Source organism: Aplidium turbinatum, chromosome 14 (genome assembly GCF_918807975.1).
Source record: "Aplidium turbinatum chromosome 14, kaAplTurb1.1, whole genome shotgun sequence".
NCBI lineage: Eukaryota > Metazoa > Chordata > Ascidiacea > Aplousobranchia > Polyclinidae > Aplidium > Aplidium turbinatum.
The window spans coordinates 6,929,661-6,957,620 of record NC_137485.1 but is presented as its reverse complement, the minus strand read 5'-3'; the positions used below and the strand labels follow the sequence as shown (position 1 = coordinate 6,957,620).

General features: G+C 39.5%; 1 protein-coding gene across 1 annotated transcript; it reads right to left on the bottom strand.

Annotated features, from left to right (window-relative positions):
• LOC145782852 (uncharacterized) lies at positions 1-27,918 on the bottom strand. Its single transcript, XM_082594615.1, has 26 exons — positions 27,756-27,918; positions 26,947-27,137; positions 26,559-26,684; positions 26,245-26,385; positions 20,616-20,849; positions 20,062-20,319; positions 18,876-19,049; positions 17,952-18,157; positions 17,426-17,576; positions 16,604-16,786; positions 15,868-15,925; positions 15,530-15,640; positions 15,023-15,284; positions 14,015-14,133; positions 13,479-13,613; positions 12,753-12,851; positions 12,241-12,324; positions 11,445-11,637; positions 9,329-10,881; positions 8,672-8,842; positions 7,940-8,067; positions 7,108-7,227; positions 6,540-6,684; positions 5,467-5,600; positions 4,856-5,036; positions 1-3,610 (listed from the first exon to the last, which is right to left on the bottom strand). The coding sequence occupies exons 1-26, from the start codon at positions 27,880-27,882 to the stop codon at positions 3,507-3,509; spliced, it is 5,388 nt and encodes a 1,795-aa protein (XP_082450741.1). The 5' UTR covers positions 27,883-27,918; the 3' UTR covers positions 1-3,506.
• Between the last annotated feature and the right edge of the window lie 42 nt (positions 27,919-27,960).

Here is a 27,960-nt window from a genome sequence, read left to right as displayed (position 1 = left end):
CAGTTTAAATGGCTTGTGAGAAAAGGAACAAAAAATTTGAGCAAGTGTAACCACTAGAGCAAATTTAACCACTTGCGGAATGACGATCATGGAATTCGTTATTCACCGTTGGTGTTGTAAAACATTGTAAATGCTGAAGTAAAAGTTAACAAGCGACTTGTTTAAGTATCTATTTTTCTTCACTTACCGGTAGTTACAAAGTTTGTAATGCGAAACTTTTATAGACGTAAACGAATTACAAATCGGGTGTTACGGAGACGCGTATATTGGTTACAGAAGTATAAAAATAGCTTTAACAAGCTATGTCAAGGTATGACTACCTCCTCAACCACATGGTCCTCAGCTATCTGCAGCTCCAACTTCCACATTTGCGAAATTTGGAATAGTAAATGGAAAGAAGTCGCGAAACAAGTTCAATTCACGATATTTCCTCATACCAATGCTCCACCAGAGGCAAAACTAACTCCGAAGGAATGGGCGAAGCTCCAACGTTTGCCAACTGGGGCGGGCCGTCTCAATAGCAACATGAAGACAGCCTCTACGGGAAGATGAAGACAGCCTCTACGTGGCCTTCCCTACAAGTAACTTCGACCAGAGCTAACAAGCACTAGAAGTGAAACCAATGTCTTCACCACGTCACACGACAACCGTACCTACTCTAACGCCTAGCCAGCCCTTTTTAGGGCTTGCTCTAACGGTGATCTCGGCCAATATCGAAGGGTTTTCTTCAGCAAAATCAGCCGTCCTTGCTGAACTCTGCAAGCAACATCAATGCAATGTCCTCTGCCTACAGGAAACCCACCGAAGTGCTACACACCACAGGCCAAGAATACCCGGAATGGACCTCGTCAACGAAATCCCTCATGGGAAACATGGCAGTGCTATGTACGTAAGATCTGGATCATAATGAACAAGCAGGTTTCCGACCTGGTAAATCCTGCACAGGACAACTCTTGAATCTAACACAGCACATAGAGAATGGGTTTGAAGAGGGTTCCGTCACTGGAGCCGTCTTTGTAGATCTATCTGCAGCGTATGACACTGTCAACCATCGTCTCCTTATATCAAAGATCCTCAATATCACCGAGAACTTTCGATTCACTAAGCTGATACAATCATTGCTTAGCAATCGCCGTTTCTATGTTTATTTTTGTGGCAAAAATAGCAGATGGAGACAGCAGAAAAATGGTCTACCACAAGGAAGTGTTTTAGCCCCCATCTTGTACAACATTTATACAAACGACCAACCAATCCATCCTGGTACAAGAAGCTTCATATACGCTGACGATTTGTGTATAACAACACAACACAAACACTTCACTTCCGCGGAAACAGTACTCAGTGATGCTCTGGATGGGCTGACGACATACTACACGGACAACCACCTGCGCGCCAACCCCAATAAAACCCAAGTCTGCGCATTCCACCTTAGATCCCGGGATGCATCACGCCAACTAAACATTTCCTGGAATGGAACCAAACTGGCACACTGTATCAATCCCACATACCTCGGTGTCAAATTAGATAGGTCCCTCACATACAAATCCCATATCGAAAAAGTAAGAGCTAAGGTGGCTTCTAGAAATAATATTTTGCAAAAACTCGGAAACTCTGATTGGGGTGCCCTCCCTGACACAATACGGTCAACTGCTTTAGCCTTATGCTATTCGGTTGCAGAATACGCTTGCCCAGTGTGGGAACGCTCAGCACATGCCAAGAAAATTGACCCCATATTGAACCAAAGCTGCCGTCTGATTACAGGTTGTCTCAAACCAACCAACATCACGTCGCTGCACATTCTGTCTGGAATTGCTCCCCCCAACATCAGAAGATGCGTGACCAGCAGAAAGGAAAGATCTTGTCAGGACATAGATTTGAGACACCCACTGTATGGCCAAACTCCAGCACACAGGCGTCTGAAGTCAAGAAAAAGTTTCCTTGCTTCAGTTGTCCCATTAGGTCATGACGATGTCGCCGCCAATGTGCGGGTTCAACTATGGCAGGAGGGACTGGCAGCCGGACCGACATTGGCCAATATGGAGCTCACACCCATGGAGAGCCTTCCTCCCGGAAAACGTGAACCGTGGAAGTACTGGCGATGCCTCAACCGCTTAAGAACTGGTATTGGCAGGTGTAAAACCTCGATGAGACACTGGGGGTATTCCATGGGGAGCACAAGTTGCAAATGCGGACAGGAGCAAACGATGCAACACCTACTCGAATGCCCTGACCTAAAAGCAAGGTGCTCTGCACAGGATTTGGCCGAGTTCAACGATAGAGCAAGAGCCTGCGTGATGCTCTGGGCTACGGCCGTGTGACACACGATGAAGAAGAATAGCAACATGTTTCAATGAGGCCTCGGCGGCTCACTATCTTGTGCAAATGTGCATGTGTCTCAGGTTTTCAGACTGCATACCACATTCTCTACCAAAGTCCTGTATACCGACGCAAGGATAGACATGTAAACCTAACAACGATCGATGAACACAATCCATTGGCTGCTGCGCTTGGATATAACAACGTGACATGCGGCGGCCTCAAACGCAAGAAGAACAGTATAAAGTGTGTTACGGGTCTCCTGGGCTTTTCCATTCAGAATGCTGAAGGGTTCACAATACGCTGAGCACGTTTAAAAAATCTACGTCACCGCGCTTGGCACAGGTTAAAAGTCACAGCAAATGCGATTACATAAAGGATTTATTGATGCTGCAGTAGGCACTTTTGGGTATCGTAAAAATGTGTCATATGTAAGAGCATGGCACCTGCGAAAGAAGTGTGTGTTTTCAGTGCGCCGCTATGTGAAGAGGTTATAACAAAGATTTTAGATCAGGAAGTAATAATAATGTGACGGTTTATTCAGTGTCGCTCTGGTCTGCAACTATCGTACCAGTGTCGTTTAGCGACAAGGCTCATTTTGTATCAGATTTGCGATGTCACCACATTATAAGTCGTCTTGTCTTTCCTGCGTTATACAAGATAGAACGCAATCGGTGCCGTTTTCAAAGTTTTCGGTATGACTCTACCTACATGGAATTGATCTACTAGCACAGGGCCGAAGGCAATAACCACTCGGCCACTGAGCTAGTGCTAGTGCCAATAACCACTCGGCCACTGGACTTTTTCAATCAAAATGCTGAATGGTTTAGAATGCACACATGTAAAAAACACATCACTACACTTGTAGCATAGTTTGGCACAGGTAAAAAGTCACAGTAAATGCTATTACATAAAAAACTGTTTGATGCTGGATGCTGCAGTAGGCACTTTTGGATGTCGTAAAGATAAATCAAATGTAGGAGCATAGCACTTGCAAAATAACTGTGTTTTCAGTGCGCTGCTGTGTAAAGAGGTGTTAACACTGAAAGACTTATGAAGAATGTTGATAGACATGATAGCAAGTAAGAACAATAAAATAGTATTCCCACGAACGTATGTGGTGATAATAGGTAATACACGATCCAGATGTTGGGAGATTCCCTCGTTAAGTTGACGTCAGCGTGATCAAATTATTCAGCAGCGCCCTTCCTGTCTTTAAAAGCTTGTGAAACCAACTTGGTTACCAGTTCGAAGTCGGCACTTTCGACATCGCTTTGTGCATCGTCACTGCCACCTATATGGAAATATCCGATCACGAATTGCTTCAATGTTGCGGCCTGTCACTATTTTTGACATGCACCTACCAAACAAACATCTAGGGCTAGGCTATTCAGCCACGTTTTAGGCCTTTCAAAGTAAGTAAACAAAATCAGTCAAGTTTGGAAACTTGAATAACTTATTCAGCATCTTATTCAAACATTAAAATTATTTTTATACAAGATTAAGCTAATTTTCCCCGTTCATTGACATGCTGGTGTAGTATCTCTTATTGCAGCCAGTTTGGTCAATTTTGCACGAACTTGTTCATGACGACAAATATAATCACTTGATACTTCCAAACCGAAATCGTATTCTTCTGTTATAAAAATTTACTTCCAAAGTTAGGAAATATGTGTTGCAGCCACAAGGCTGTTGAAAAGATGACTAGGGCCAGTTACCAATGAGATCCCCGGGCCCCATAAATACAAAATAAGGCACTTCATAACAGAAGTAAAAGTACCTCAAGAAAGGAAAACCTAATAGCTACACCATTGCTATCAAAATCATTGAAGAATGAGGTAATCTTTTCATAAAAGTTAGAGGTTGTTTTAAAAATAGATTGTATGCAGACGCGGTACAGTTTTCATGTTTCTGAACCTCTAAAATCATCCCGGGTTTAAACATAACCCCTGGGCCCCCTGTCAATAACTTGGATGTCCCAGGAAGACGTGAGCTGAGAACATAAAGGATGACAGGGATCGGCGGAAGATGACCAACACAAGCTCCCTAGATCATGATGAGTGGAGACTATGGATGTGTCTTGCCTGACCCAGTCTTACAACGACATCCGGGAAGTGAGACGAAAAACAGGAAAAAGAAGAAGAACGAAAGTCAAATGAATTTGTGGAAAGAAGATGACATTTTTCACCCCACTCGTTTTGAAGTTTTCCAACCTCTGGGTTAAATTTATGTTTGCAAAATAGTTTGAAAAAGTAACCATTGAGATTCAGGCGAAACGTAACCTCTTCTGAGTTGGCTGCCGACACTGAAATCAAAAAGTTTGAAGAACCTTGAGCGCCCAACTGTTCATATTAAAAGTATTCAAAATTAAACGATTTAATCAATCAGTCACATTGGCATTAAATTTTAGACACCGAAAGGCATGGCCGAAGGTGTTAACACGAAAATTGGCTTCCTTGCCTTCTCGTACACTTCATCTAAATCTTCAACTACCAGGTGTAAGCCTGGATAAGTAAAAAAAAAGTTCAACGTGACCTACTTAACAATTTCAGTCCCTCATTTCCATCACATATTGGCGTCATCCACGTGGAAGATCTAGTTCTTTGCTCGTCCATGCGGGTCCCGGCTGGAACGTAGATGTGGAAAGCGACTTCCAAGACATCTTCCAAACTCATGGCCGTGGGAGAGTGCTTCTTTTTGGCTGGTGCATAATTCATGCTCTGAAGAAGCAACAAATTGATACAAATCGATGATATCAACAAGGCTTTTACAATGTCGACGGGCAACTTCGTCGCGGCTAACGAAAAATCCAAAAGAATTTCCGAGCCGATAACTCAGTGGATAAAACATGGCGCTGCGAAGAGAGAAATGGTATGATCTACGCAACAATGGTTCAAGTACCGAGGTGCGCACTCAAACTGCGCATTTTAAGGACAGCCCTCTACTCAGTGGTACCTGTCGGACAGAATAGGCTACTTTACAGGCAACAACACTTCGACAAGCGGAAATTTAACAGCAACCTTTACGACCGATCAGCTGTTCAAAGCCTCTACAAGCATGTGAAACTGCGAGGATGTTTTTAATCCGAGGATAAAGATTCAATGAATTTCCGAAGACCCGATTGTACTCAGACTAACAACGCTTGCAAACCTTGCCCACGACATCCCAAGCTTCGTTTATTTCATCCTGGGAAGGAAAGAGGTCGCAGTCGCCGAAGAACGCAGGTAGTTCGTTTGACTCCATTTCCTTCCAAAACTCTCGCTTTTTGAAAACCAGTTCAAATTCTGTAACAAAAGGAATTGGATGAACAAATTTTCCGACTGCTAGATGATTGCGGTAAACCCTTAGACTAAACGTAACCAATTGACAAAGTACGTAACTTATTTCTATTTTGTTGTAGTAATGAGTAGCCCACTGTTTCATAAGGCAGAAGGCCACCCGGCGCAAGCACACATCGGCCTCAGTGCGATTTCAAGGCAACCGTGCTTGGGCTGCAGGCAAGAACTTTTAACACCAAAAATCCATTCCTGGTATGTTAAGCGGGAACAAAATTTAACGTTATTTTTGTCTATTTTTATAAGATAGCCTATGATCAGACAAAATATTGAATTCATGAATACTGATTCAAAGGAAGGCACTCTAACCATTAAGCTATCGAGTAGGTATGCAGAATATCATACACAATCCAGGCTTGTTCGAGATTTAATAATGATAATAATCGTGTTTTTATTTGCGCCCATTGCGATAACATACAGTACACTGCGATCACAGATGCGATACAACAGACGACAGAAAGCAGCGAAGTGACATATAGTCTTCGAGTCAGCTGTTTCCCTTAATTTGGCTTGCCATTCAGTGTCTTTGCCGAGACACAGCCGCGTGCTCTTGAGCGGTGTCGAACCCATGTCCTTTCGAACGTCGCGCAGACGTTCTCACCACTCGGCTACGCAGCCGACTTTACAATATTTTTAGGTAGGAAACAGCTCAATAAAACAAACAAAAGGATTATGACCTGGCAAACTATTCATACCGGCCAGCTCCCAAAAGAAAATCTCCCGAAAGCAGTTCCCAGACAGCAAAATCCGTCATTTTTACATTGATTCATCGTCTGCAGATTTTACTGTCTGGGTTTTAATAAGAATGATCAAGTGCATCTCTATCACTGTGCGATGTGCAAAATAAGTCAAGATATCTTTTATCTTGTTACAATTGATTAAACTCACTCGCTCGTTGGTGTAAATATTCAGACAATTCTTCGTACGTCAGATACAGCGATGGACGTAGCTTTCCGTGACGTCTCTGCGTACGTTGAAGCAGTCCGCGGTATTCGTTGACAACAGCTGCAAGGGTACTTTCCCTTTTGGTCGCCTAAAAAAAGACGAATTTTATTTTATAAACCCAACCTTTCGTGGAGTTATCTCAAGACAAGCAACTTGTTTCCTGCACACTAGTGATGTAGCTAGAATTTTTTAAAGGGGGCAAAAGCAACTGTTGGGGGGAGCAAACATTTTAACATTTTAAATAAAGAGCTTGTTTAAAAATATAGCTACTGAATGTACCAAAGGATGTATTTATGAAACGTCATTCAACAGTATGTCATTAAAACGCTGTAGCTTAATAGCATTAAAAGCCCAGTTTGAGGGGAACATGACAGTCTAAGGGGATGATCGCTCTCCTAACCCGTTCCTCTCGTGGCTACGCCCATGCTGCAAACGGCCACTCACAGTTCTCCGGAATACGCTGCATGTTACGATGGAATATACCTATAGCCTACAATATGCCAAACCATACCAGTTGTTTGACATTCATCAGCTTCAGCCGCACCAGCCAACCCCGCACCATGCTCTGTATAACCACGGCACTGTCTTGTATCAGCTCGGTATCAGGCAATTCCGGACCGGGGTGATATATCTGTTGTTTGATGCAAAGAAGTCGTTGATTGATTATTATGTTCTCTGTACCAGAGATGTAGCTAAAAAAAATGTTAGGGGGGCAAATACTTTCAGTCATTAAAACGTTGAAATACTGTAATATTAAAAACATATTTTATAGGAGGCAAAATAAAATTTGAGAGGAAGGCAATTGCTCTCCCAGGCCCCCCTTCCTTCGTGGATACGTCGCTGGTCTGTACGTTTCACTGTCTCAAATAGGGTAATAAAAGGGGAAATAAGAAAAGAGCAAAGAAAACGTGAGAGGTGCTAGAGAAGGAAAGTTGGCTGAGGAAAAGGGATTTGACAATTGAAGACGCTAACAATAGAAACAAACGGAGAAGTCTATGTAAACAACTGAACGACTCTGATGTTTCGAGATAACGACTAAGATTGTTTTGAAGCAGAATGAGATGAAAAAGCAGGAAACCACATTAGCAAGTGACGTGGGAAATAATCAAAACTAAACCAACATGTCTTAAAAGCATTGCCAAAAAAAACGACCTAAATCATTATTCACACAAATTGCGCATCTTTGAATCAACATATTCTTGTTTCGTAAGCGGTTTATTTGGTTTCTAATCATCACAATGAAAGCAACGTCTCACTTAGAAGAGTCTAAAAAAGCCAGTAAAACGTAATGAATCTGTTAACTAAGGGACAAGGATTGAAATCGTAAGCGGGAGCGGAATTACCTCATAGACTTCTGTATGCGGTCCGATCCTGCCCAGACGCTTTGCATCTCTCCTCTGCATCGATCTCGCGCTGTGCCGAGATTCCTTCAAACGTCGTCTGCGAGTCTCGCGCTTCTCCACAAGCATCGCTGCAATGACGTCATGTTTACGTAAGTACAGTGCAAACAACGTGGGGCACTGAGAACTGAATCGAAAGGACTGGACCTCGATGCCTAACCTTGCACCTTGATCAAAACATTACTTCTTCACTCACTTAAGATTTTCACACCTATAATAACCGATTACCCTGGCTATGTTATGGCAAGTGATATTGTTTTTTTTGTTGTTGGCGATCGGAAATACAAGACTTGATAATGATGTAGCTTTGCGAGATTGGACAGCGTTGGACAAGGAAGTCTGCGTTGTTTTCTTTGTTTAGATTTTAAGGTTGAAGGTCAACCTTTTGGCTACCCCAGGTTTAAGATGTTTCCCGGACTGCCCTGGAAGGCTATTAAAAAACGGTCAGCATTTGTTTTCATGATCCAAGACACGCAAACTTTACAGACACCAATGCAGCTCCATTGGATGGGTTGAAAATGGTGCAATCGATAATATAATCCACGGTCTGTACCTCACCACTACATTTGCAAGAAGAGGAAAATGCCATTAGCCTTTGGGGCCTTCACATTATTATGATCACCTTCTACATTTGTTACGACACAAAGGTAGAAGAAAGCAAAATCATCTTCTCACCTTTATACGAACGAGCCCATTCCAGGACTTGTTTATTGATGCCACTGCATTTTCGTGCAGCGCGGGTCCTCGAAAGATGTCGCCGGTAAGCTCTCTGCATCTTCACAATCGCCTCCTTCTCTTCTTCCCGGATGCGACGTTGATCCAAATCAAACTCCTTATAAGGATCGCCTGAAACGAGACAATATAAAAAGGAGTTTAAAGTGTTCTGGAATATCTCAAACATCAAATCGTTTCATTTTTATACATTTTATTGATAGTTTATATATCAAAAGTTCAGTTGTTCAACAACTTGGTCAGGTCAGTCATAAAAAGTCCAGTACAATTTTTATCACATATTGATACATAAACTATTAGACAATGGATTAATATATTTAGACGTTGAATCAACGTGAAAAGTGATTTGCTGGTTAGGATAAGCTCTCACAGTGTGAAATATCAATGCAGTAAACTTTTCATACAAGTGTTATTTGGTACGCAGACGTGTCAATGTGCTAAAAAGTTTTGATGTTCAATTTTTTTTCAGCAGATACTTATGCTTTTCCAATGAGGTGTAAAAAAAAGAAAAAAGGTAAAAATACGGTTCAGTATTATTAACGTATTACAATTTAAATTGTATAAAATTGGCTTTATTGTATTGAAAACGATATCCCATACCTGTCACGGACCCTTTGAATATTGTCTGCACGTCGACACTGCGGTCAATTTGTCGCTGCCGCGTACTTGCGACCATTTCGACAAATGGGTCTTTGACCTCAGCCTCCGATGGGATCGGTCGTCCAGATGAAGGGCGCGCAAGAGATGTCACAGCCGCTACTTCTTCAAAAGTTATCATGCTCGTTGAAGAGCTTTCAATGTCTTCGTCTGCAGTGGCAAGCGGAGTTTGAACATCTTTATGAATGAAATCCGATAAATTTTCCTTGTTTGGCGAAACAGCCCTTTCAGTTGTATGTTCTTCCTTTTCAACAACATCACTTTCTATCGTTTTCGAGAAATTTTGCTTCTGACTTGAAGTTTGAACATCTTTATGTACGGAAACCGATGGATTTTCAACGGTTGGCGAAACAGCCCTTTCAGTTGTATGTTCTTCATTTTCAACAACATCACTCTCAATTGTTTTCGGCAAATTTTGCTCCTGACAGCTCATCGTTTCCTGTTTCAGTTGTCTTTCTACCTTCCTAGCAGATGTGATCACAATACGGACCGGACAGGACTCGCTGATGATCTCAGTCTCACTCTCTGAGGGACTGCCGCTGTCGTATGATGACGTGTCATTTGTTACGTCACTTTCACTCTCTGCTGACACGTCGGCTTCACCAATTCTATCTTCAGCAAGGGAAATGTTATCCTGAGTATCTTGATCTTCATCCCCCTTCAACGGCTCTTCTTCTTCAGCTGCCATGGAGATTAAAGTGTTGTTTGTACTTTCAGTTTTTGAATCTTCATCGGTTGGTTCATCTTTATGAACTTCAGAAACAGATTTATCAGCCATGGAATGTTTAACTTCAAACGTGACAACGTTGCCAATCTTACCTTCTGCATCATCATCATTTCTCTTACCCTCCACAACTTTATGAATCTTTTCTGTTTCTGAGTTTATTTCGTTGTTCTGGCAAACCTCCGTTTTATCAAGATGTACGCTATCCAGTAGAGATGTTTCTTCAGTAGCGATGTCACCAGTTCCAATGCTGTAATCATTCGTCTTAAGTGTCTCACCTTCAGACTCTGGAGGGCTTTTTTGACAAGAAATTTCTGTAGGTCGATCATTACTTTCACCGGATGGAATAGGACTACTCCTACGTTCTACTCCTTCTTCTGAAGAGCACACGCCATCATCTTCTTCTAGTAATTCCTCCTCCGAATCGTCAAGACTTTGACTGGTTTCCGAATTCTGATCAAATTCGAAGTCTTCATCTTCCTCCATAAGACATTCAAGCTTTTTTAGTTGCGGATGACTTGAATCCTTTTGCTTGTCGGTGTCATCCTGTGTTATATTTTCTTCCACCTCTTTCACATCAGCGCTATCCTCGTTTCGGTTAGAAGCAGACGAAACATCCGATGATCTGCGAGAACTAAGAGAGGATTGATAATCACTGTAGCTCTCCTCTCCTGAATCGGCTTCCTGCTTCTTATACTCCTCCAATCTCTCGCTTCCTCTTGCTTCATAATCCTCATCAGTTGTGGTACGGTGAGATATCAAAGGATCGCTTCTGCAAAAACAAAAAGAATCTCATATCTCGAACACAAAGGCGGTAGAGTTTGGACATCAATCCACAATGAGGTTCCCACGTTGACGAACCAAACGCTGGAAAGCAAACCCCGCAAAAGGGGTGTGATTTACACTAAGTTCCGTTGATCATTATATCTTTGTCGTATTCAGTCTTGCAGTTTGTAGTGAAAATTTGGCTTTAATTGACTGATAGGTAAAAGGTTAATCTCCCTGCCCATCTTAAAACGTGCCATCGCTGGCACGCGGCGTCTCATAAAACCTCACGATTTCGATGGAAGTTATACCCACAACCGTTCAAGACGAAGCTGACCCACCACTCGGCCATTAAAGCATCAATAACATAAACAACCATAGAAGCAAAATCTACCCCAGAAGCAACCAACCATGAACCTCAATAACATAAAGCAAAATCTAGCAACAACAGGTCATTCAAGAATATAATCAAGCTAAAGACTACACATGACAAATGAAGTTCTAAACACCGGAAGCAAATTTACGAGACGAAATTAAAAAGGGTACCAAAACAAAAAAACTGAAATTTACCGAGGAGATAATGAGAAATCTTCTCTTGGAGAAGAGACATTGATTTCACCAACTCCCGTGGATGATGGAACATCTTCGGAGTACGATCTGTCTCCAGAGGAATTGATTACGGCCGCCCGACTCACTAAGTCCGCATACGTCGTCGGGCCCCCGTTCTCCTCACCGGCATCATTCAACCCATCAAGAGGCCCCCCTGCAAAAGAATCTCGATTTAAAAAGGGATTTTCCATCAAATACCATGAAATTTGAACAGTCTGTCTCATACATGAGATAAATTTGCGTGGCTCTCAGCACTTTACAAAAACAACGGTGTCAACGAAGCCGAGTACATTTATTATTACCCGGCACTTTATCATTATCATTAGGCTACATTTTCCATTCCTTTACTAAGCGCCAAGCAGAAACAAGATTCAGTACCAATTTTGAAAAGTACTTTGGCATGACACGGCAGAGTATCGAACGCATGTCTTGCGGGCCAGAGGAATGAACTCTGACCACTAAGCCACCGAACCGGTCGAGTTGTGACAATGACATGGCGATCACTGGTTGAAGGCGTTTGTTTGTAAAAAATAGTAATACGGGCGATAATCTAGCAAACTATGTGCACAATCAGGTTAAGTATAAGTATGAGGGGTGTATAAAAAATAACGAGCCCCCAAGAAAGTATCCCTCACAAGCAAATCTGGACGCTTTCGTTTTTCAACATAACCTCCATACCTCAGTGACTGTATAATTTCTTTACTAGGCTCATTACTTTTCATACACCTCTCTGCTCTGGTGTCCAGTACCAGCTCACCTGATAACCACTGAGAAAGCCAGTTGTCATTAGCTGGTTTGCTTTCATCATCCGCCGCTTCTTCATTGTCGCTCAAAGAATAAACTAAGTTGAGATAATCAAAAATTAGTTGAGCAGGCATGTCTTTGTAGTAATCTTAATATATATTTGTTGTACTAACACACAGTTATCGTTGAAGATGTTTGTTAAAATGGTTTCAATTTATAAATAATCTGCGAAGCAATCTTTTATACCAGCGCTTTTTAACAGAGTCTCTGGAGATACGCAGAGATTCCAAACGAAAAATCTGGAGGTCCCCAGAAGAAATTTTAAATGTTCTGTCATCAATAGCTTCCTTTGTATGTCGAGCAGGTGACAATTTTCCAAAACAATGCCTTTAGAAATAAGGGTTTCTGGGGACGGAAAGTTTAAGGACAGTACTCTATATCGTCACGCTGCTTTTCTATAACCGGTTAAGCCTTCACAAACCCAAAAGCGTTACGAATCTGTTTTGTTTCAAACTCGCATCTTACCTTCGTAACTCAGTCCATCATCAGACGCGTCATCCATCACGTTGCTTGGATGCTCGGTTGCCACGGCAACGGCAGCGGTTGAACCACAATACACTCCACCTAGCAATACACGTCATGACGTCACAGGATCAGGTGGTATAAAATATTGCAGGAAAAAAACATGTCAAAAGGCTAAATATCCAACTTATCAATGGCAAAAAGCTGATGGATTGTTGACTGGTCCTATAGGGGTTTTAATGTAGTTTTAACATTTTATAGAAGTTTTCTAAAAAAGATTTAATCATAGACTTTTCCTGGTATAAAGCGATATTACCTTTAAGCCATACTACGTTTGTTACGAACCTATATAACGCCATAGGACAGTACAAAAGCCCACTTCAAAGTTGTCATAATTAAACATCCACTTACGAAACAACATAACAGTCAACAAGTTAGGTTTGGTCACTCGGTTCGTTTAAACTGAGTACATGTGATTTTATCATTACAAACGCTTATCGCGACAAATGACTTATCGCATAAAACTACTTATCAAAGCACACTGTACCACTCAGCGGCGGATCGAGAGGGGGGGGGCAATCGCTCCCCCTAAAATACAGAAAAGTGATTTTATTCACGGTGTATATGCAAGGTCAGATTAATGTAGATTTTACACATCATTCTGTTTTGTTAAAATTGCCCCCCCCCCCCCAGACTAATTTCTGGATCCGCCCCTGGCATCACTCATACCCGGCCTAGCATACGACGCGTGGGGAAGATCTGGAGGAACTGGGAGTGGACATACGATGTTGACAAACGAAAGATGAGGATTAAGATCTTGCTCATCTCCAACCACCACTTCATAGTCCATCTTCCTCTTTGGAGCTGAGTTGTTAGGTCAGTAATGATGCAGCATTCTTGAGCAACAACATTCAATTGCACAAGAATCCAGAAATATCAGCGAAAGCATGAAATATTGCACCTTCTTTGTCGTTTCTCGAACGTGCAAAAGTAACGAACCGTAAACAACCAAATGAACTACAATCGGTAACTGGCCAAAACCAGACAAAACCGGTTTAAAAACGAGTTGCGTGAATGTGAAACGTAAATTACAACCTTTTAGGCGGCCTTAGGTTCAAGCAGATATTGAAAAACTAATGTAAATTACACTAGATAACGAAGAAATGCGCAGTGACATTTATACGCGAAAAGTCTGTGGTAGCAGCATTTTTATTTATGACGAATCATCCATACAAGTCACATATGACAAAAACAACAACGCAAACCAGTTTTCGTTTGTGAAAATGCAGCCCCTCCTGCTCGTTTCCGCTCACGGAGCTGAGCGACGTAAGAACTCGCCGATGACCTTCCTGACGTGCCACGTCGCGACCGTTTGTCGACGCATCTGCGCAGATAGAAAGATTGGTTAAAAAAGTAACCTCTGTGTATGGTTAAACGTTAGTGTCTGCTTATGGTTAAAAAACCAACACCTCTAGACCTCTACACAAATTGTAGATAAAAATATGGCCACCATTTGGTTGACAAGTTGGAACATGCTAATTGTTATACGATAAATAGACTATATTAGTCTAGGGTTCCCAGCCTGGGTGTGTGATTGCATTGGTTTAATAAAAATAACGATTGTGTGTTTTAGCCTAAATAGAGCTATATCCATTGAAGGTAGATGTTAGTCTCAGAGCTTTACACAGCAGACCTCAGTATCAGTAGAGCCGAGTAGAGGCGCGGCACAAGAGGAGATATAACCTGGAGTAATAACCAGGAAACAGTGACATAATTTGAAACGAAATTTGAAATAAGTGCAAAATATCAAGCATTAAGACTAAAATTCTAAACAGTGATTTTGCAATCTTTCAGCTTAGAGATACAAAAATTCTCTACAATTTTTAACTCAGAGTCGCTCTTAAAAGTTTTTTGGGCCCCCAGGTTTGGTTATTCTTTCAAAGGAGTCGTGACTACAAAATGGTTGGAGACAATTGGTCTGGCTGCATAGACTGGTTTGGTTTGGTTTTGGTTTTTGAATCTTTATCCTCGGACTGACAAAGCCTTGATAGGTTATTCCTGGTGGTTTCGCATACTTGTAGAGGCTCTTGACCAGGGCCGTTACTGAGATTGACAGATTGAAGTTTCCTATTGTTGACAGGAAATTATTCCATCTATTAGGTGCCGCTGAATGGAGAGCAGTCCTTAGAAAACGTTGCTCAAGCGCACAACCCGAGAGTCAAACCAGCGCTGCTTGATCTTGAGCCTTGAGACTGCAATAATGAATTACTCACTTTACTTTCATGGTTTCAGCAACACTTCTATGACGTAATACTCCGGTAGAGGAATGACTTGCTGCTCCAACAGACCGCGATACCTCGGACCTGGCTGGGTAAGATCCCCAGGATGCTGCTGTTCTAGGCCGGCTGATTCCTCCAGTAGTACCGGCACTACGTAAAGAGCGACGATGCAATTCAAACTCGCTGTAGTCGAGGTCGGTTTTTGGATCTACAGAGTGACGACTTCCTGCCGCATTGCGGTGGTAGAGAGCTCGAACTGAAAAACACACAAATATGAAGCTACCGACTGTATCACGTCATTATACGTAAAATAATTAATAAATATAACAAAAGTGCAGACATTTTTCAGGGCTCATGAGTCAAAAAATGGATAAAATCACGTGAAAAGTTTGAGAGCATTTTTCTTTCGCTTAACGCTGACACAGAAGACGAAAAAGGCAAAGCTGCAAGCTCCACAATGCTGAAATATAAGCTTATTAGTTTACAAACATATGACTCTACCTTCCGTCACGTATCGAGGACTTGACATCGGCCTGGTGGAACATCTTGAGGGTAATGAACTTCCACCTCCAGTGACAGCTGTGTATGATGACTTAGAGCGAATGTAGTCTCCTGTGACAAAGATTGCATAACCACTTAATTAGTTATTTACGTAACATATACGTAAGATTGCATAATTACGATTACAAATACTTCCACAGAGCAGTTTTGTTGGTAACCACAGCGGAAACGTGTGGATTATCAGACGACAATTCACACTGCTTGGTAAAGGACGTTTTAACATTATTTAAATCAAATGTGTAGGTTCCAATTAAACATATCCTGAATAAGCTACCTACCCGCTCCCATATCCCGTAGTAAAGGTAACATGGCGTTGGCTGGACTCGTTTGCAAGGCCTAGTAAAGGTAAAAGAAACTTGTTAACACAAATAAAAGAACTTAGCACAAATTCGGTAAAGAACTTCTCAAATCCGCTGCATCTGATCACATCTACCTTTCGTGTAGTTTGACATACGAACCATCAATTCTAGCAATTCTTAGACATATTTAATTGACAACATGTAGGCTAATGTAGTTGATCCAAAAGAAAAGGAAAACAATAATAAACAGAAAAAAGGAACATAACAAGATTGAAAATTGTGGAAACAAAAGAATTTGTTGCAAAATTAGTAAAAAAAAAAAGGAATAAACAGTAAGAAGTTAATTCTCGCCTTGATGTCACTATGGCGGATGAAGATCATATTTTCATGTGACACTTCACGTTCATGTGACACACTCAAGGTTCATAATGCTCGTAGATTTATAGTAGCCTAGTTTTAATACTTCTTAAGTTGCACTTGAAACGTTGATTTGATGAATGGGAAAGCAGAAACTTGTAAGTTGTTTTTATTGATTTGCAGACTTTTCACGCACCATGACAATGAGCAATTGAACATCCTTATAGAGCGAATATCGTACAAAACCATTTCGAAAAAATAACAACTTTTTACAGTAGTATTTACTTCCACCTTCTTTATTACGAAAATAATAAACGCCGCTATTCACTCACACAGGCACGATACACCCATGACATACCTGATGGTCTGCTTGCTGCTGGTTGCCGCTTAAGGGCGTCAATGGTATGAGCACTTTATGCTGAACAACGTCATCATCTTGCAGTGCGATCACAACACCAGCCGCTTTTTCGGGTTCATTTTGATTGACAGCATCGATTGGGACCATTGGGTACCTCCAGCCGTGCTTAGGCGCAGACAGTGCCTTAGTGTCAGTCACAATGTTAAAGCGCTTGGAAAGAAAATCCGTTATGATGACATAGTAAGTAATTATATCGTTGAATAAGCGGTGTAAAAATCTAATAAAAAAACGGCAATAATACACATCACAATCGGCACCATCAAAAACTTTTGGAGTGTAAATTTTCCAACCGGACATTTTCCAACAAGTCTTAGCCAGCCAGTCGAGGCTATTGCCCGTGAGGTGGGATGTGGATCAATTTGTTAATTTCATGTGGGATCAAAACCAGTTTCTCAAGACCCATGGTTTAAAATTTTCATGACGACTGCCCAAAGTACAAAGATGTTTAATTGTTTAACCACCTTAAACCACCACACTAACAATGCAACAGCCTATTGTTCTACTACAAACTGCCTTTATATTTGGACACTGACCACACTGCTAGAATAAGCAATGGTCACTGTAAAAATTGTTAGTGTTAGAGTGTTGGTCGCTGCACTTTCACGTTCAGTTTGGGAGCACATAGAAACAAATTGTCGAAAAACATATTGAACTACGTCACTGCTTTTGGTTGCATTGGAATCATCAGTTTCGGAATAGCAGCAAATTTGAAGCCAGAGAACGTTTAAAAAACATTGACAGTCGTGACATCAACCGTCCCACCTGTTCGCTGGCCGAATTCATTCGTCTTCCGGCGCCAAACGCCAGATCAACTACTGACGACATAGTGACAGGGTCACGACACGGTTGAACGACTTTGCGCGGTTGTTTGTGAGGGGGGTGGGGAACTTTTAAGTTCGTATATGGTGAAGAACTAAAAAACAAAAAACTAATATGTAAGATAAACTAGACGGTCATGGGTGATCTTTTCCACACACATGATAACCACTTCAACAACTGCATACAACGCTGGACCTACGATAACAAACAGTAAATGAAAGATCACAGATGGCCTAGCTAACACATCATTTCTCATTATCTCTTGAACGCATCATAAAACAGCAAATTCAAGTTAGCCAGACAAGGAGATCGCTCTGTAACTTAGAAAGCTAAGGAGTTTAGTACAAACTTGCTAACTCAATATCCAAAAATAATTTTTCAGTGTATGGTAACTTTAAATAGGCTAAAAACTATTCGAATTTTTTCACCACAAACCTTCAAACAATAATCAAAACAAACAATAACTTACTTATGAGCCTTAGTACATACAGATGCAGAATCGCGACGACCATTGGTCATTGAAAGTTTGGTTGTCCCAACAGATGTCTTCTGTTCTCTACATGTTTCCTTCGCGTCATGGTTCGACTTTTCAGCTGAGTCGCTTGGTGAGGGAATCAACGACTTGACATCTCTGTCTAAGAAGTCGACAAGCGACATCTCTCTGTAGGTTTCTCTCTGATAAAAAACAATCGGTCAAAATATTTTGCAACATAGAAAAATACATGATGAAGTAGACGCTGATATCTCTTAACGTCTGTTCCGATATCTCGATATTAGTGAATATGAAAAGTTATAGAAGCATCCTTCATTTCGAAGACACCAAACGATTAAACATAACTAGCGAAGAAAATCAGTCAGGTTCGGAAATTATATAATTATTGACCAAGCTTTTGCAACCGTACAGGCGGCTTCTTCAGTATCTTATTCAAATTGTTTATGCTATTTGAAAAAAATTACTGAAAAGGCCGAGTTTGCAGTAGCGAAAGTTTTAATAATAAATTATATAATTTCCGAACCTGGCTGATTTTTTTCACTTGTAGAAAAATAACACTGCAAAGACCAGTAATCGTAAATATACAAATCCACAATGCCTTATCCAGTTGTTATTTAAGGCACTTCTTGCAGAGGGAAGACTTGTAGGCTACAAGTGCATAATTGTACAAGGTAAGAGCATTGCTTCAAAATAATATCTCAGCAATAATCCATGAAATGTGAAAAAGTGATGTTTTTTAAATTACTGACGACTTTTGTTTTTGCGATTAAGTGATCAAGAAAAAAATGTGCACTTTTATAAAAGTAAAATCGTTAATTGCAAAATTTGTGAAAGACGTCAAATATCTTTGGTAAATTTACGCAGTTAACAGTAAAAAAAGCTAATGCCGAATTTACTCACTCGCTTGACTTCAGGTTTAACAATAGTGGGACCTTTGTTCTCCGCGTACAGATCAGTTGCTGTCTTACGCACCGTATTTTCGGTTTTATTTTCCGGAAACTCTAAAAAGTGTTGCCGGGTGCCGTGCTTGTGATGAGTGTACTGCTTCATGTTGGTCTCTTGTTGGGTGGCGTGCTGTGAGAATAAAAATAAATAAATAAAAGTCTATTTTACAAAAACATGTATTAACTATACGATATGTTTACACCAAATGCAGTTACTATTCACTAAAAACCTGAATCTTCACTATTATTAGGGTCCTCAGAACTATCGGAAGGTTCTTGTTCAAAAAGAATCTATCTTTCTTTAAAAGAAGTGAAACACGAAATTCTGATGAGTGGCACAAGTGATGCCATTCGGTCTATACTGTAAACCAGTGGCATTGAATTCTCTGTTAAATAAAATCAAAGTCCTTCTTAAAAAAAGAAAAAAATAGTTGAATGTGATTTAAAGATGCGGAAATTGAAATATATTAGTCACTGATCATCATTTAAAGCATTCATTGACGGTTGAACAATGACCAGTGAAACAATAGGTGATTAGTAAGTAAGATACAAACAAGTTCTTCAAACAAAAACATCACGATTACCAATAACAGAACAGACTCTCTAGTGTAGCGTGGTGTTTAAGACAACACAAAGACTGCTGTTACTTTCACAAAGTTTAAATAAACACTGAGGAATTTATTTTCACGTAAAATAAAGGAACAGTTTTCAAAACGAACCCCTCCCACTGTCTAGATTTCACAAAAGCGAAATAGATTAAATGTTTAAATGAAAAAAGTACTAAAACAAGACTGGTAATATTCTCATACAGCAACCCTTTTCTGTGTGTAGTGTCCATTTATGTAATCTGTGTTCGGAAACCCGTAAACGCCTCAGCTACTTAGTACTCAAAAACATACTTCTCACTATGAGCCTATGACACGTGCCTTTCTGGCTGGCAATAGCCTACAAGTGTAATCACAAGCAAGTTAAATATGTAAACAGTACAGTTGTGTCAAACATAAGGTTAGACAAACGCTTTTTGGTCCAAACTGCTTTTAAGCTAAAATACCGTGACAAAAAAATGTTATTTAATTAAAAGAACAATTTCACCGTGAACCCACGTGTGTGGTTGTGGCAACTAAGCAGCTTAAATAACCGACCTCTACACAAAACTTCTTGAATGAAATAAGATTTGCAATTCTTCTTTCATCAGTAATGAGTTCCTGACTTTCCTTTGTCTTCAATCCTGCCTTGTCGTCATTGGCTACGTCACGTCCTGTTCCTTCGGAAGGGACTTTGACCATGATTTTGGTTTTGCTACTTTGATCATCGTCATGTTTGAGAGCATTGGCGTTCTGGTGAAGGAGCACAGTCAGAGGAAGAGGAGAAGTCTTGGCCCATGAGAGATCGTGGCGAATCTATGTGTAATAAAATGCGATTTGATTAATGTTTGACGCAGCAAAACTTAAGCTTGAAGTCGCAGCGTGTCGCGCAACTGTGATGAAATAATTCGTTCTGGATCGCAATCACACTTTCTAGAATTTTCTAGCTATTTTCTTTCTAGGAGATCAAATTAAATGATTATATTTCTATTACCGCATGCTGCGCAGAAACCAACAAAAAATTAAATACTTTTTCACTTCGACTAATACAAAGTTGGCTTATCAATGTTGTTCATGCCCTTGCAAATCTTCGCTTGGATGGTTTGGCTCACTTGCAAGATTGCACTTTGTGGTCTTCTTTTTGGGAGTTGTGAGCTTGTATTGGGATATGGCAAGTTGCTGGATTGGCTGCTTCTCCCTCCAGTTTTGATTGATGACGTTCGAGCTGAAGAAATTAGTTTCAAGGGAGCAGTCGTTGGTCGATTCAACCTCTCAATGGGGTTCGCCCCCGTGTATTCATGCTCGTAAACTTCTCTTGCAAAGTCCAAGTCTTCTTGATAGTAACCCTGAGAGGAAGTACACTAGCAAAAGAATCAAAAACTTGATTTCAATGCAAAGTCAGTTTTACACACTTGATCATTGCCAGGGGCGGATCAAACAATTAGCTAGGGGAGGAAGGTTTCAACCATGGCGCCCTCTAGTAGAGGCCAGGTCATCGCGCGTACTTCAAACGTGACTGACGGCCTATTCTTAACTTAATCAGTTGTGAGGAAGATGTTTCATCTATAGTCTATACTTTATGCTAAGGTTCTAGTTTTACTGAACTTATTTTTTATATTTTCCTTAACTTGTTCACTAACTATGCATCTTTGCCAGAAAGTAGAAGTTTAGTTACAAACTTTATGAAAAGCTGAAGCAGTTACAGTTATGCAGCTTAGTTTAACAAAATTAGGTATAAGCTACAATGTTTTTGTTTCAAGGAGCTTTTATCTGTTCATGAAGTCATTGGTTACACAGAAAATTCACAACAAACTGCCATTACCAATCTATGTTTTCTTTAATAATAAGTTTCTGCCCAGTTTCCTTGTAGCATGTTGTGGGTAAAGTAGGCAGAAAATTGTATTTCTTCCAGGTTTATTAAAGTTAGCAAATAGAGTAGGCCTATTTAATAAATCTCCATTTATATGTTCAGTTGTATGCAATGTTACTCACTACTGGTAAGTTAGTTTAACAGCTTCAGTCAAGTTTGAATGTTGATACTAAATGTTTACCTGTACTTTATATTACAAATCTTCATGTAGGCTACCGTATTTTTTTGCTTGCCAGCAACATGTCTTCTGTCCACTCACCATTTTCTTATAGATAACATATCAATATTCACAAAAAAGTATTTCACTGATATTACATTTGTTTTCTTAAATACCAGTACCAAAGCTAATCTTTGTAGAATGTAATGTTATTAATTTGTGTGGATTACCGTATACTTACTGTATAGAGTTCTAACAAATCTTAACTAACTTAAATAGTAACTTTCAATAGGCTATACTGGTAGTACAACAATTTTTAATAGATTGACTGCCCAGTTTCAACAACTGTTTAGTTTTGTAGCATCTTCATTTAATACATGCATGATGGGGGATCTTTATTTGTTATGCTTTGATTTATTTCTCGAGATGTTTTGATTTTTGCAATACATACATCTTGAGAATTCATGATCTGCATGTCAGTAGAAAGTAGTTAACATGCATGGTTTGATATTATTTAGATTTACTAATCTGATTAATTTGCATGAAAGATAATTCCTCTGTTTTAAAAAATGCCTTTAAAGTGTTGCGTACCAAACTGCAATTCAAATTATAAGTCTACTGGGATTGTTGTGTCCATATATAAGTTACCACAGGATGAGGAAGACAGAAAGAAATGGATAGCCATGATACCGCGTTCAAATTTAGTAGTAACGAAACACACAGCGATTTGTCGCAAACATTGGCCAGATGATTGCAAGATGGTTGCTTGTCGTGGAAAACTGCGCCCCAGTGAACCCCCAAGTGTCTTTCCCAATATTCCAAGAAGCTGTTTGTCCTCACCTCCTCCCAAATGCAGAAAAACAATACAATCTTCTGTCAGTGTTCGAAGTGTTTTGCCAGATGAGATCGCAGAGTTTGAAAAGGCTGATATGCTTACATTGAATGAGGTTGAGAAGAAGTTACATGATTCAGAATTATTTGTGTACAGTGATGATGAAAGTAAAATTATTCAGTCAAAAAAAATGACGCAAGGTGTACCACATTTCATAATCAAAATAAAAAGTGATTTAACCTATGAATCATTTCACTGTGGATCCTCATGTACAGTTAACACACTTTCAGCAAACAGAGTCACTTCTTGCAATCGTTGGTCTACTCTTCATGAAATTATTCGATTTTTAAAACATAAAGAGCAAAACCACAAAACCCAAATCATTTTTGAGCAACTGAGTGCCATGGGAAAAGAGAAAGTTGGGGAAGCTATTTATTCACCAGATTCAGTCACTAGAGCATTTGAATATTTCGCATTGTCAAGATCATTATACAACCGATTTCGTGAAGATTACAAGCTCCCGAGTGTTAGTACACTGAAACGTATTACTTCGAAAGTGGATAACATAACTGATTTGGCTTTCTTAAAAAATGTTTTAGATGGTTTACCTGCGCGTCAACGTAACTGTGTTTTGTTGTGGGATGAAGTATATATTAAATCTATGATCACATACCATGGTGGCACACTATTCGGCAAAGCTGCAGATCATCCAGAATGCTTAGCAAAAACTGTTTTGGGGATGATGGTAAAGTGCTTGTTTGGTGGTCCGGAGTTCCTGGCAAAAGTTTTACCAGTGAGTAATTTGACATCAGATTTTTTAATCAGTCAAAGTGAACCTATTTTGCAATGTATCAATCAGTCTGGTGGAAACATTTTAGCAATTAATGCAGATGGGCATCAAACCAACCAAAAATGTTTTAGGAAACTTAACACGGTTAAGGGGAAACCATGGCTCAAAGATGAAGGAACATTTTTGCTGTATGATTATGTTCATGTTATGAAATGTATTCGAAATAACTGGCTCACTGAAAAGTGTGGCGAGCTGGAATTTGAATTTGATGGTAAGCGTCAGGTTGCAAAGTGGAGTGATCTAAAGCGGTTACATGAAATGGAAACAAATCATCAACTGAAGCTTTCGAAGTTAACAAATGTGGCTGTTTCTCCAAAACCAATTGAGAGGCAAAAGGTGTCAACCTGTCTGAAGGTGTTTTGTGATGAAACTGTCGCCGCTTTACAAACTCATCCGAAACTGAAACATCTTCCTGTTGCAGGTACAGCAAATTTTATCAAAATTTTCATTAAATTATGGAAGATTCTTAATGTCAGAAGACTTGGTACTGATGTGAGATGTAACGATCCAACTAGGGCAGTGATTCGGTCACCCGATGACCCAAGGCTACAGTTTTTGCTAGATGTTGCAAGCATGGCAGAAAAAATGAAGAAAACTGGCTCAGTCAGAATTCGTCAGTTAACGGCAGATACTGCCAACTTCTTGTATCATATATGCCATGGTTTTGTAGATCTAGCAAATTATTTACTTTCATGTGGAAATGATTTTGTAATCTTTGGCTGGTTTACAACAGACCCATTAGAAAAGTGCTTCAGTAAACTTCGACAAGGGTCTGGAGGTACCTATTTCATTACTGCTCAGTCAGTTTTGGAAAAGGTAAGAATTCAACATGCGAAGCTCTCACTGCAATTAGATTTAAAGTTTGATGTTGCCGAAGGTCATGCTTGTGCCGCTTGTAATCGTGATCTTGTAGAAAGTGAGCTTGAAATTTTGGATAGCTTATGTGCTTTGGAAGGGAAAGTTTCAGAAGAGGTTTTAATTGCAATGGTTTATATTGCTGGGTATGTTGAGTTGAAGAATGGATGTGCTATTGCAGAAGACACATACTTCTATTATGAAAGATTTGGTTCTTATGTTGATAAATTAAATCGAGGTGGTCTGACACGTCCTAAGGATAGTGTTGTACAGTGGTGTGTATTTTGTTACATCTTTTTTACAAGTGTTGTTGGCGAAATGTGTCGAAAATTTATTTCCTGTAACTTTCTATCCATATCTGAACGACATTGCTTTTTCATGACATTGTCGCACATTGGCTAATGTATTTTTAAAGAACTATGCCCTGTTGCAGTCTCCCAGATGCTCAAAAGAAAGTGCATTGAAAGTGCTAAAACTTTCGTAGAATATAGTCTATACATGCTGATAGCTAAAGGCATAATCTTTCTTTGAATCTTTATTTAGCTGATCTGATGTGATAAAAATGCCTGGTAGTTTATTTGTATATTTTTCCAGGTAAGCTTTTACTTTCCATGCAACTTTTAATGTTTTTAAACAACATTTCTACTGTATTTATTTAGTAAGTATTTTCTACTTCGTTATATGGCTGCATTTATCAGTAGTAATCATTCACCATCTACAATTAACCACTTCTATAGTTCTATTGTAGTAAATCACAATATAATTGTGACTCATTTGACTTTCTCTTCTACTCGTTCATTTTGTAAAATTACAGCTTTATATTTTGTTTAACCTTATTGTTTTTGCATTTTAGGCAGTCACTCTAGGGCTAGGCAGACTGGCTTCATTGATTAATTTATTGACTGTTGATATTTGAAGAGTTGAGCTTAAAGTTTTGAAGTATAGCTCTGTCTGTCCGATGAATATGAAAACAGAATTTCACCATTTATAAGTGAGTATATGGCAGAAGAACATCGCACTATCAATGGTATGAACTACAGAGACCAACGCTGATCCTGATCAACCAACACCAGGTGCCTCTCCCTCCATCAACTGATGACTCAGAGATAACCATACAATATCAGATTCAGAGGGTGAACACTGACTCATTTTGATGTGGCCAAACTGCTTACATGCTTATTGTTTTGTGTATATGTCTATTGTCTAAACTCAAAACTATTCTTGGATAAAATTACCAGCAGGCATATTTTTGTTTACTAGTTTCTACTGCTCTAATCTCACTGTATTTTCTGATTGTATAGGAGAGTTGGATGTAATATCTGTCTAGAAGGCCAACACATAAGATCTTTTGCAGCGCGATCTAACGAACGATATAGTTTGAGCAACGTCCGGCTCACCTGCATTATACTGTGAAGGCATGACTCAATTGAAAACTATTGATCAGCATGATTTTGTTTAAATTGCTATTAATGTTGTATGGAAATTAGTTGCAGATATGTATGATGCTCAGTACTTTATTTCTACCATGTTTAAGTTTTTCTGTGCTTTTAAACTGTTAATGGTTTTATATTTTATGCATCCAGTAGGCTACTTGAATTTTTTGAATTACAGTACGTACTGTTTAAAGTCAATAGGGGAAATGCAGAAAACTGATTCGTAGAAATTGTGGTCTATCAACATTATGCAGCGATTCCACTGTCATTTGCTTACCTAAACTACTAAAACTGCTGTTATTACTAAATGCTATTTGTAATACAGTAAAACATATGATATGATGATCAAGTTATATCCATGTGATATTGTTTGTATATTAATTACAATAATTAATAAATTTTGACGAAACATCACCTAACTATTAATAACGTTCCAGGAAAGTGACAAAATCGTGTTTTTTTACATAAAGCATATCGGCCGTCAGTCAGATCTCGTGCGTGCACGATGCGCTGGCCTCTATTATAGCTCGCCGTGGTTTCAACATACTAATGCAGGTCTACATTAATTCAAAATTGCAAATACACAGTAAATACAGTTAGTTTTTTTGTGTTTTAGTGGGGGAAATCGATTTCTCAATCGCCCTCTGGATCAGTCACTGATCATTGCTATGCTACTGAGACACTAAAACTAACTGAAACTATACCAAAGAAATCTACCACTTTACATCTTAATTTCTTCCTCACCATATCATTGGTTGTAGCGGAGGCAACACTAGTTAGATCTTGTGTAGGACTGGGAGCAAACATAGATGAACCGCTTGGCAAAATCCTACTCTCTGTGTCTTGTTCTGCTTGATGCAGCTTTTCAAGATGCGCGTCTATACTCTGCAAAGAATAAGCCAAGGTACCGTACATGTGGTGTCATTAGTTGCTCTGTATTAAGGTAATTATCCACACAAAGCTACAAAACAAATCTTATATTAAGATGAAGAAAATAAACTCACTAATTTTTTTATCTGCACAGTGACAGTTTTATTTTTGTTTTAAATGAAAATTACTTGAAGGGAAAAACTTTGAGATTGCCTTCGACTCGAATTCCTGCCACTTCCAAGTTTTCTCCCTGCACGAGACTTGAGTTGTCTCGCATGGATTTCTTCGGTTATTTTTCTTGCTGATTGAAAGTACTGTGATACAAGACAGTGAAACCAGGCGCAAAATCGCACACGGAAAGCAAACCCTGACAAACTTTTATGTTATCTTTTTATTATACACGGTGAGTTAAGCTTGATACTATAGCTTATTATGCTCCTAAAACTAAAACTTGACATCCGATACTGAGAAAGTGTAAATAAAGGCAGCTTACTTCAATAAAAATAAATTTTAATCTCCCTGTAATCTCCATCTCTAAAAATGAATAAAAATTCAAAATCGTTTAACTCAACTCACACCATCTGATTGAACCAACACACGCTTGTTACTTTGAAACCAAAGGTACACTTTCCGCAGTGACAATAGTTGTTGTTCTGCTTTTTTAATCGAAACATCGGTGTAACATCTCGAAACCTCAAGCAACATCTTTTCAAGTACAGAAAAGAAAACTTGATCTGGTGTTTGCTGCTTGCGAATGTTCTTCTTTCCTGTGTAAAGAAATGCTCCACTTTAGAATGTTAACTCTTTAGTCTATGTCGTGTGAGCCTCTGGGGCCGAGGGTCTATCCTTTTACCACCCGAGATTCACGATGTTTTCGGAGTACACAGGAAGGCTACTAGAAAGCAGCCAGTCTTTGGTTTCATTACCCACAACGTGCAGACCTTCCACTTCGTTAAGTGGCTTGAAGATGGTGCAGTCATTGCTGATATGGTCTGCAGGCTGTTCCTTGGCACAACATTCGATAGCAACATACAAAAAGTGGTATGGATTCTTATTTTCAATATTGGTAAGCATGCACAATAATCCAATTTTGTATGAAAAATCTAATACTTATAAATTTTACATAACACTATTCTGTGAAGGTAATCAACAATTTAAAAAAAACCAGACACAACACTAATTTGGGTACACGTAGAGTCGTAGATGTAAGTCCTTCTGTACAAGTATGCAAAACTTTTATGCAAACTGAATTATACATACAAAGAGAAGTTTAAAAAGTAGACAGATGTAAACATTAAAAAGAAAATGAAGAAATATAATAGTCATCAAGGACAAAGCTGATCTTTTCTATATTGACAAGTGACAAAACTATAGAAGTAAAATACCTGTTATGGCTTTCACAGCAAGATCATCTTTAAATCTTTGCAAAGCATTTACCATGGCATGAAACTCGGAAACTTGCATCAAATGGCTATGCTTTAAAGCCTTAGTTTCTTTGTCAGGGCCAATCATATTGTTTCTTCACACTCAAATGCTGTGAAAAATTACGGCCACAAAGAAACCATCATTACAAAATTTATCATTATTCAC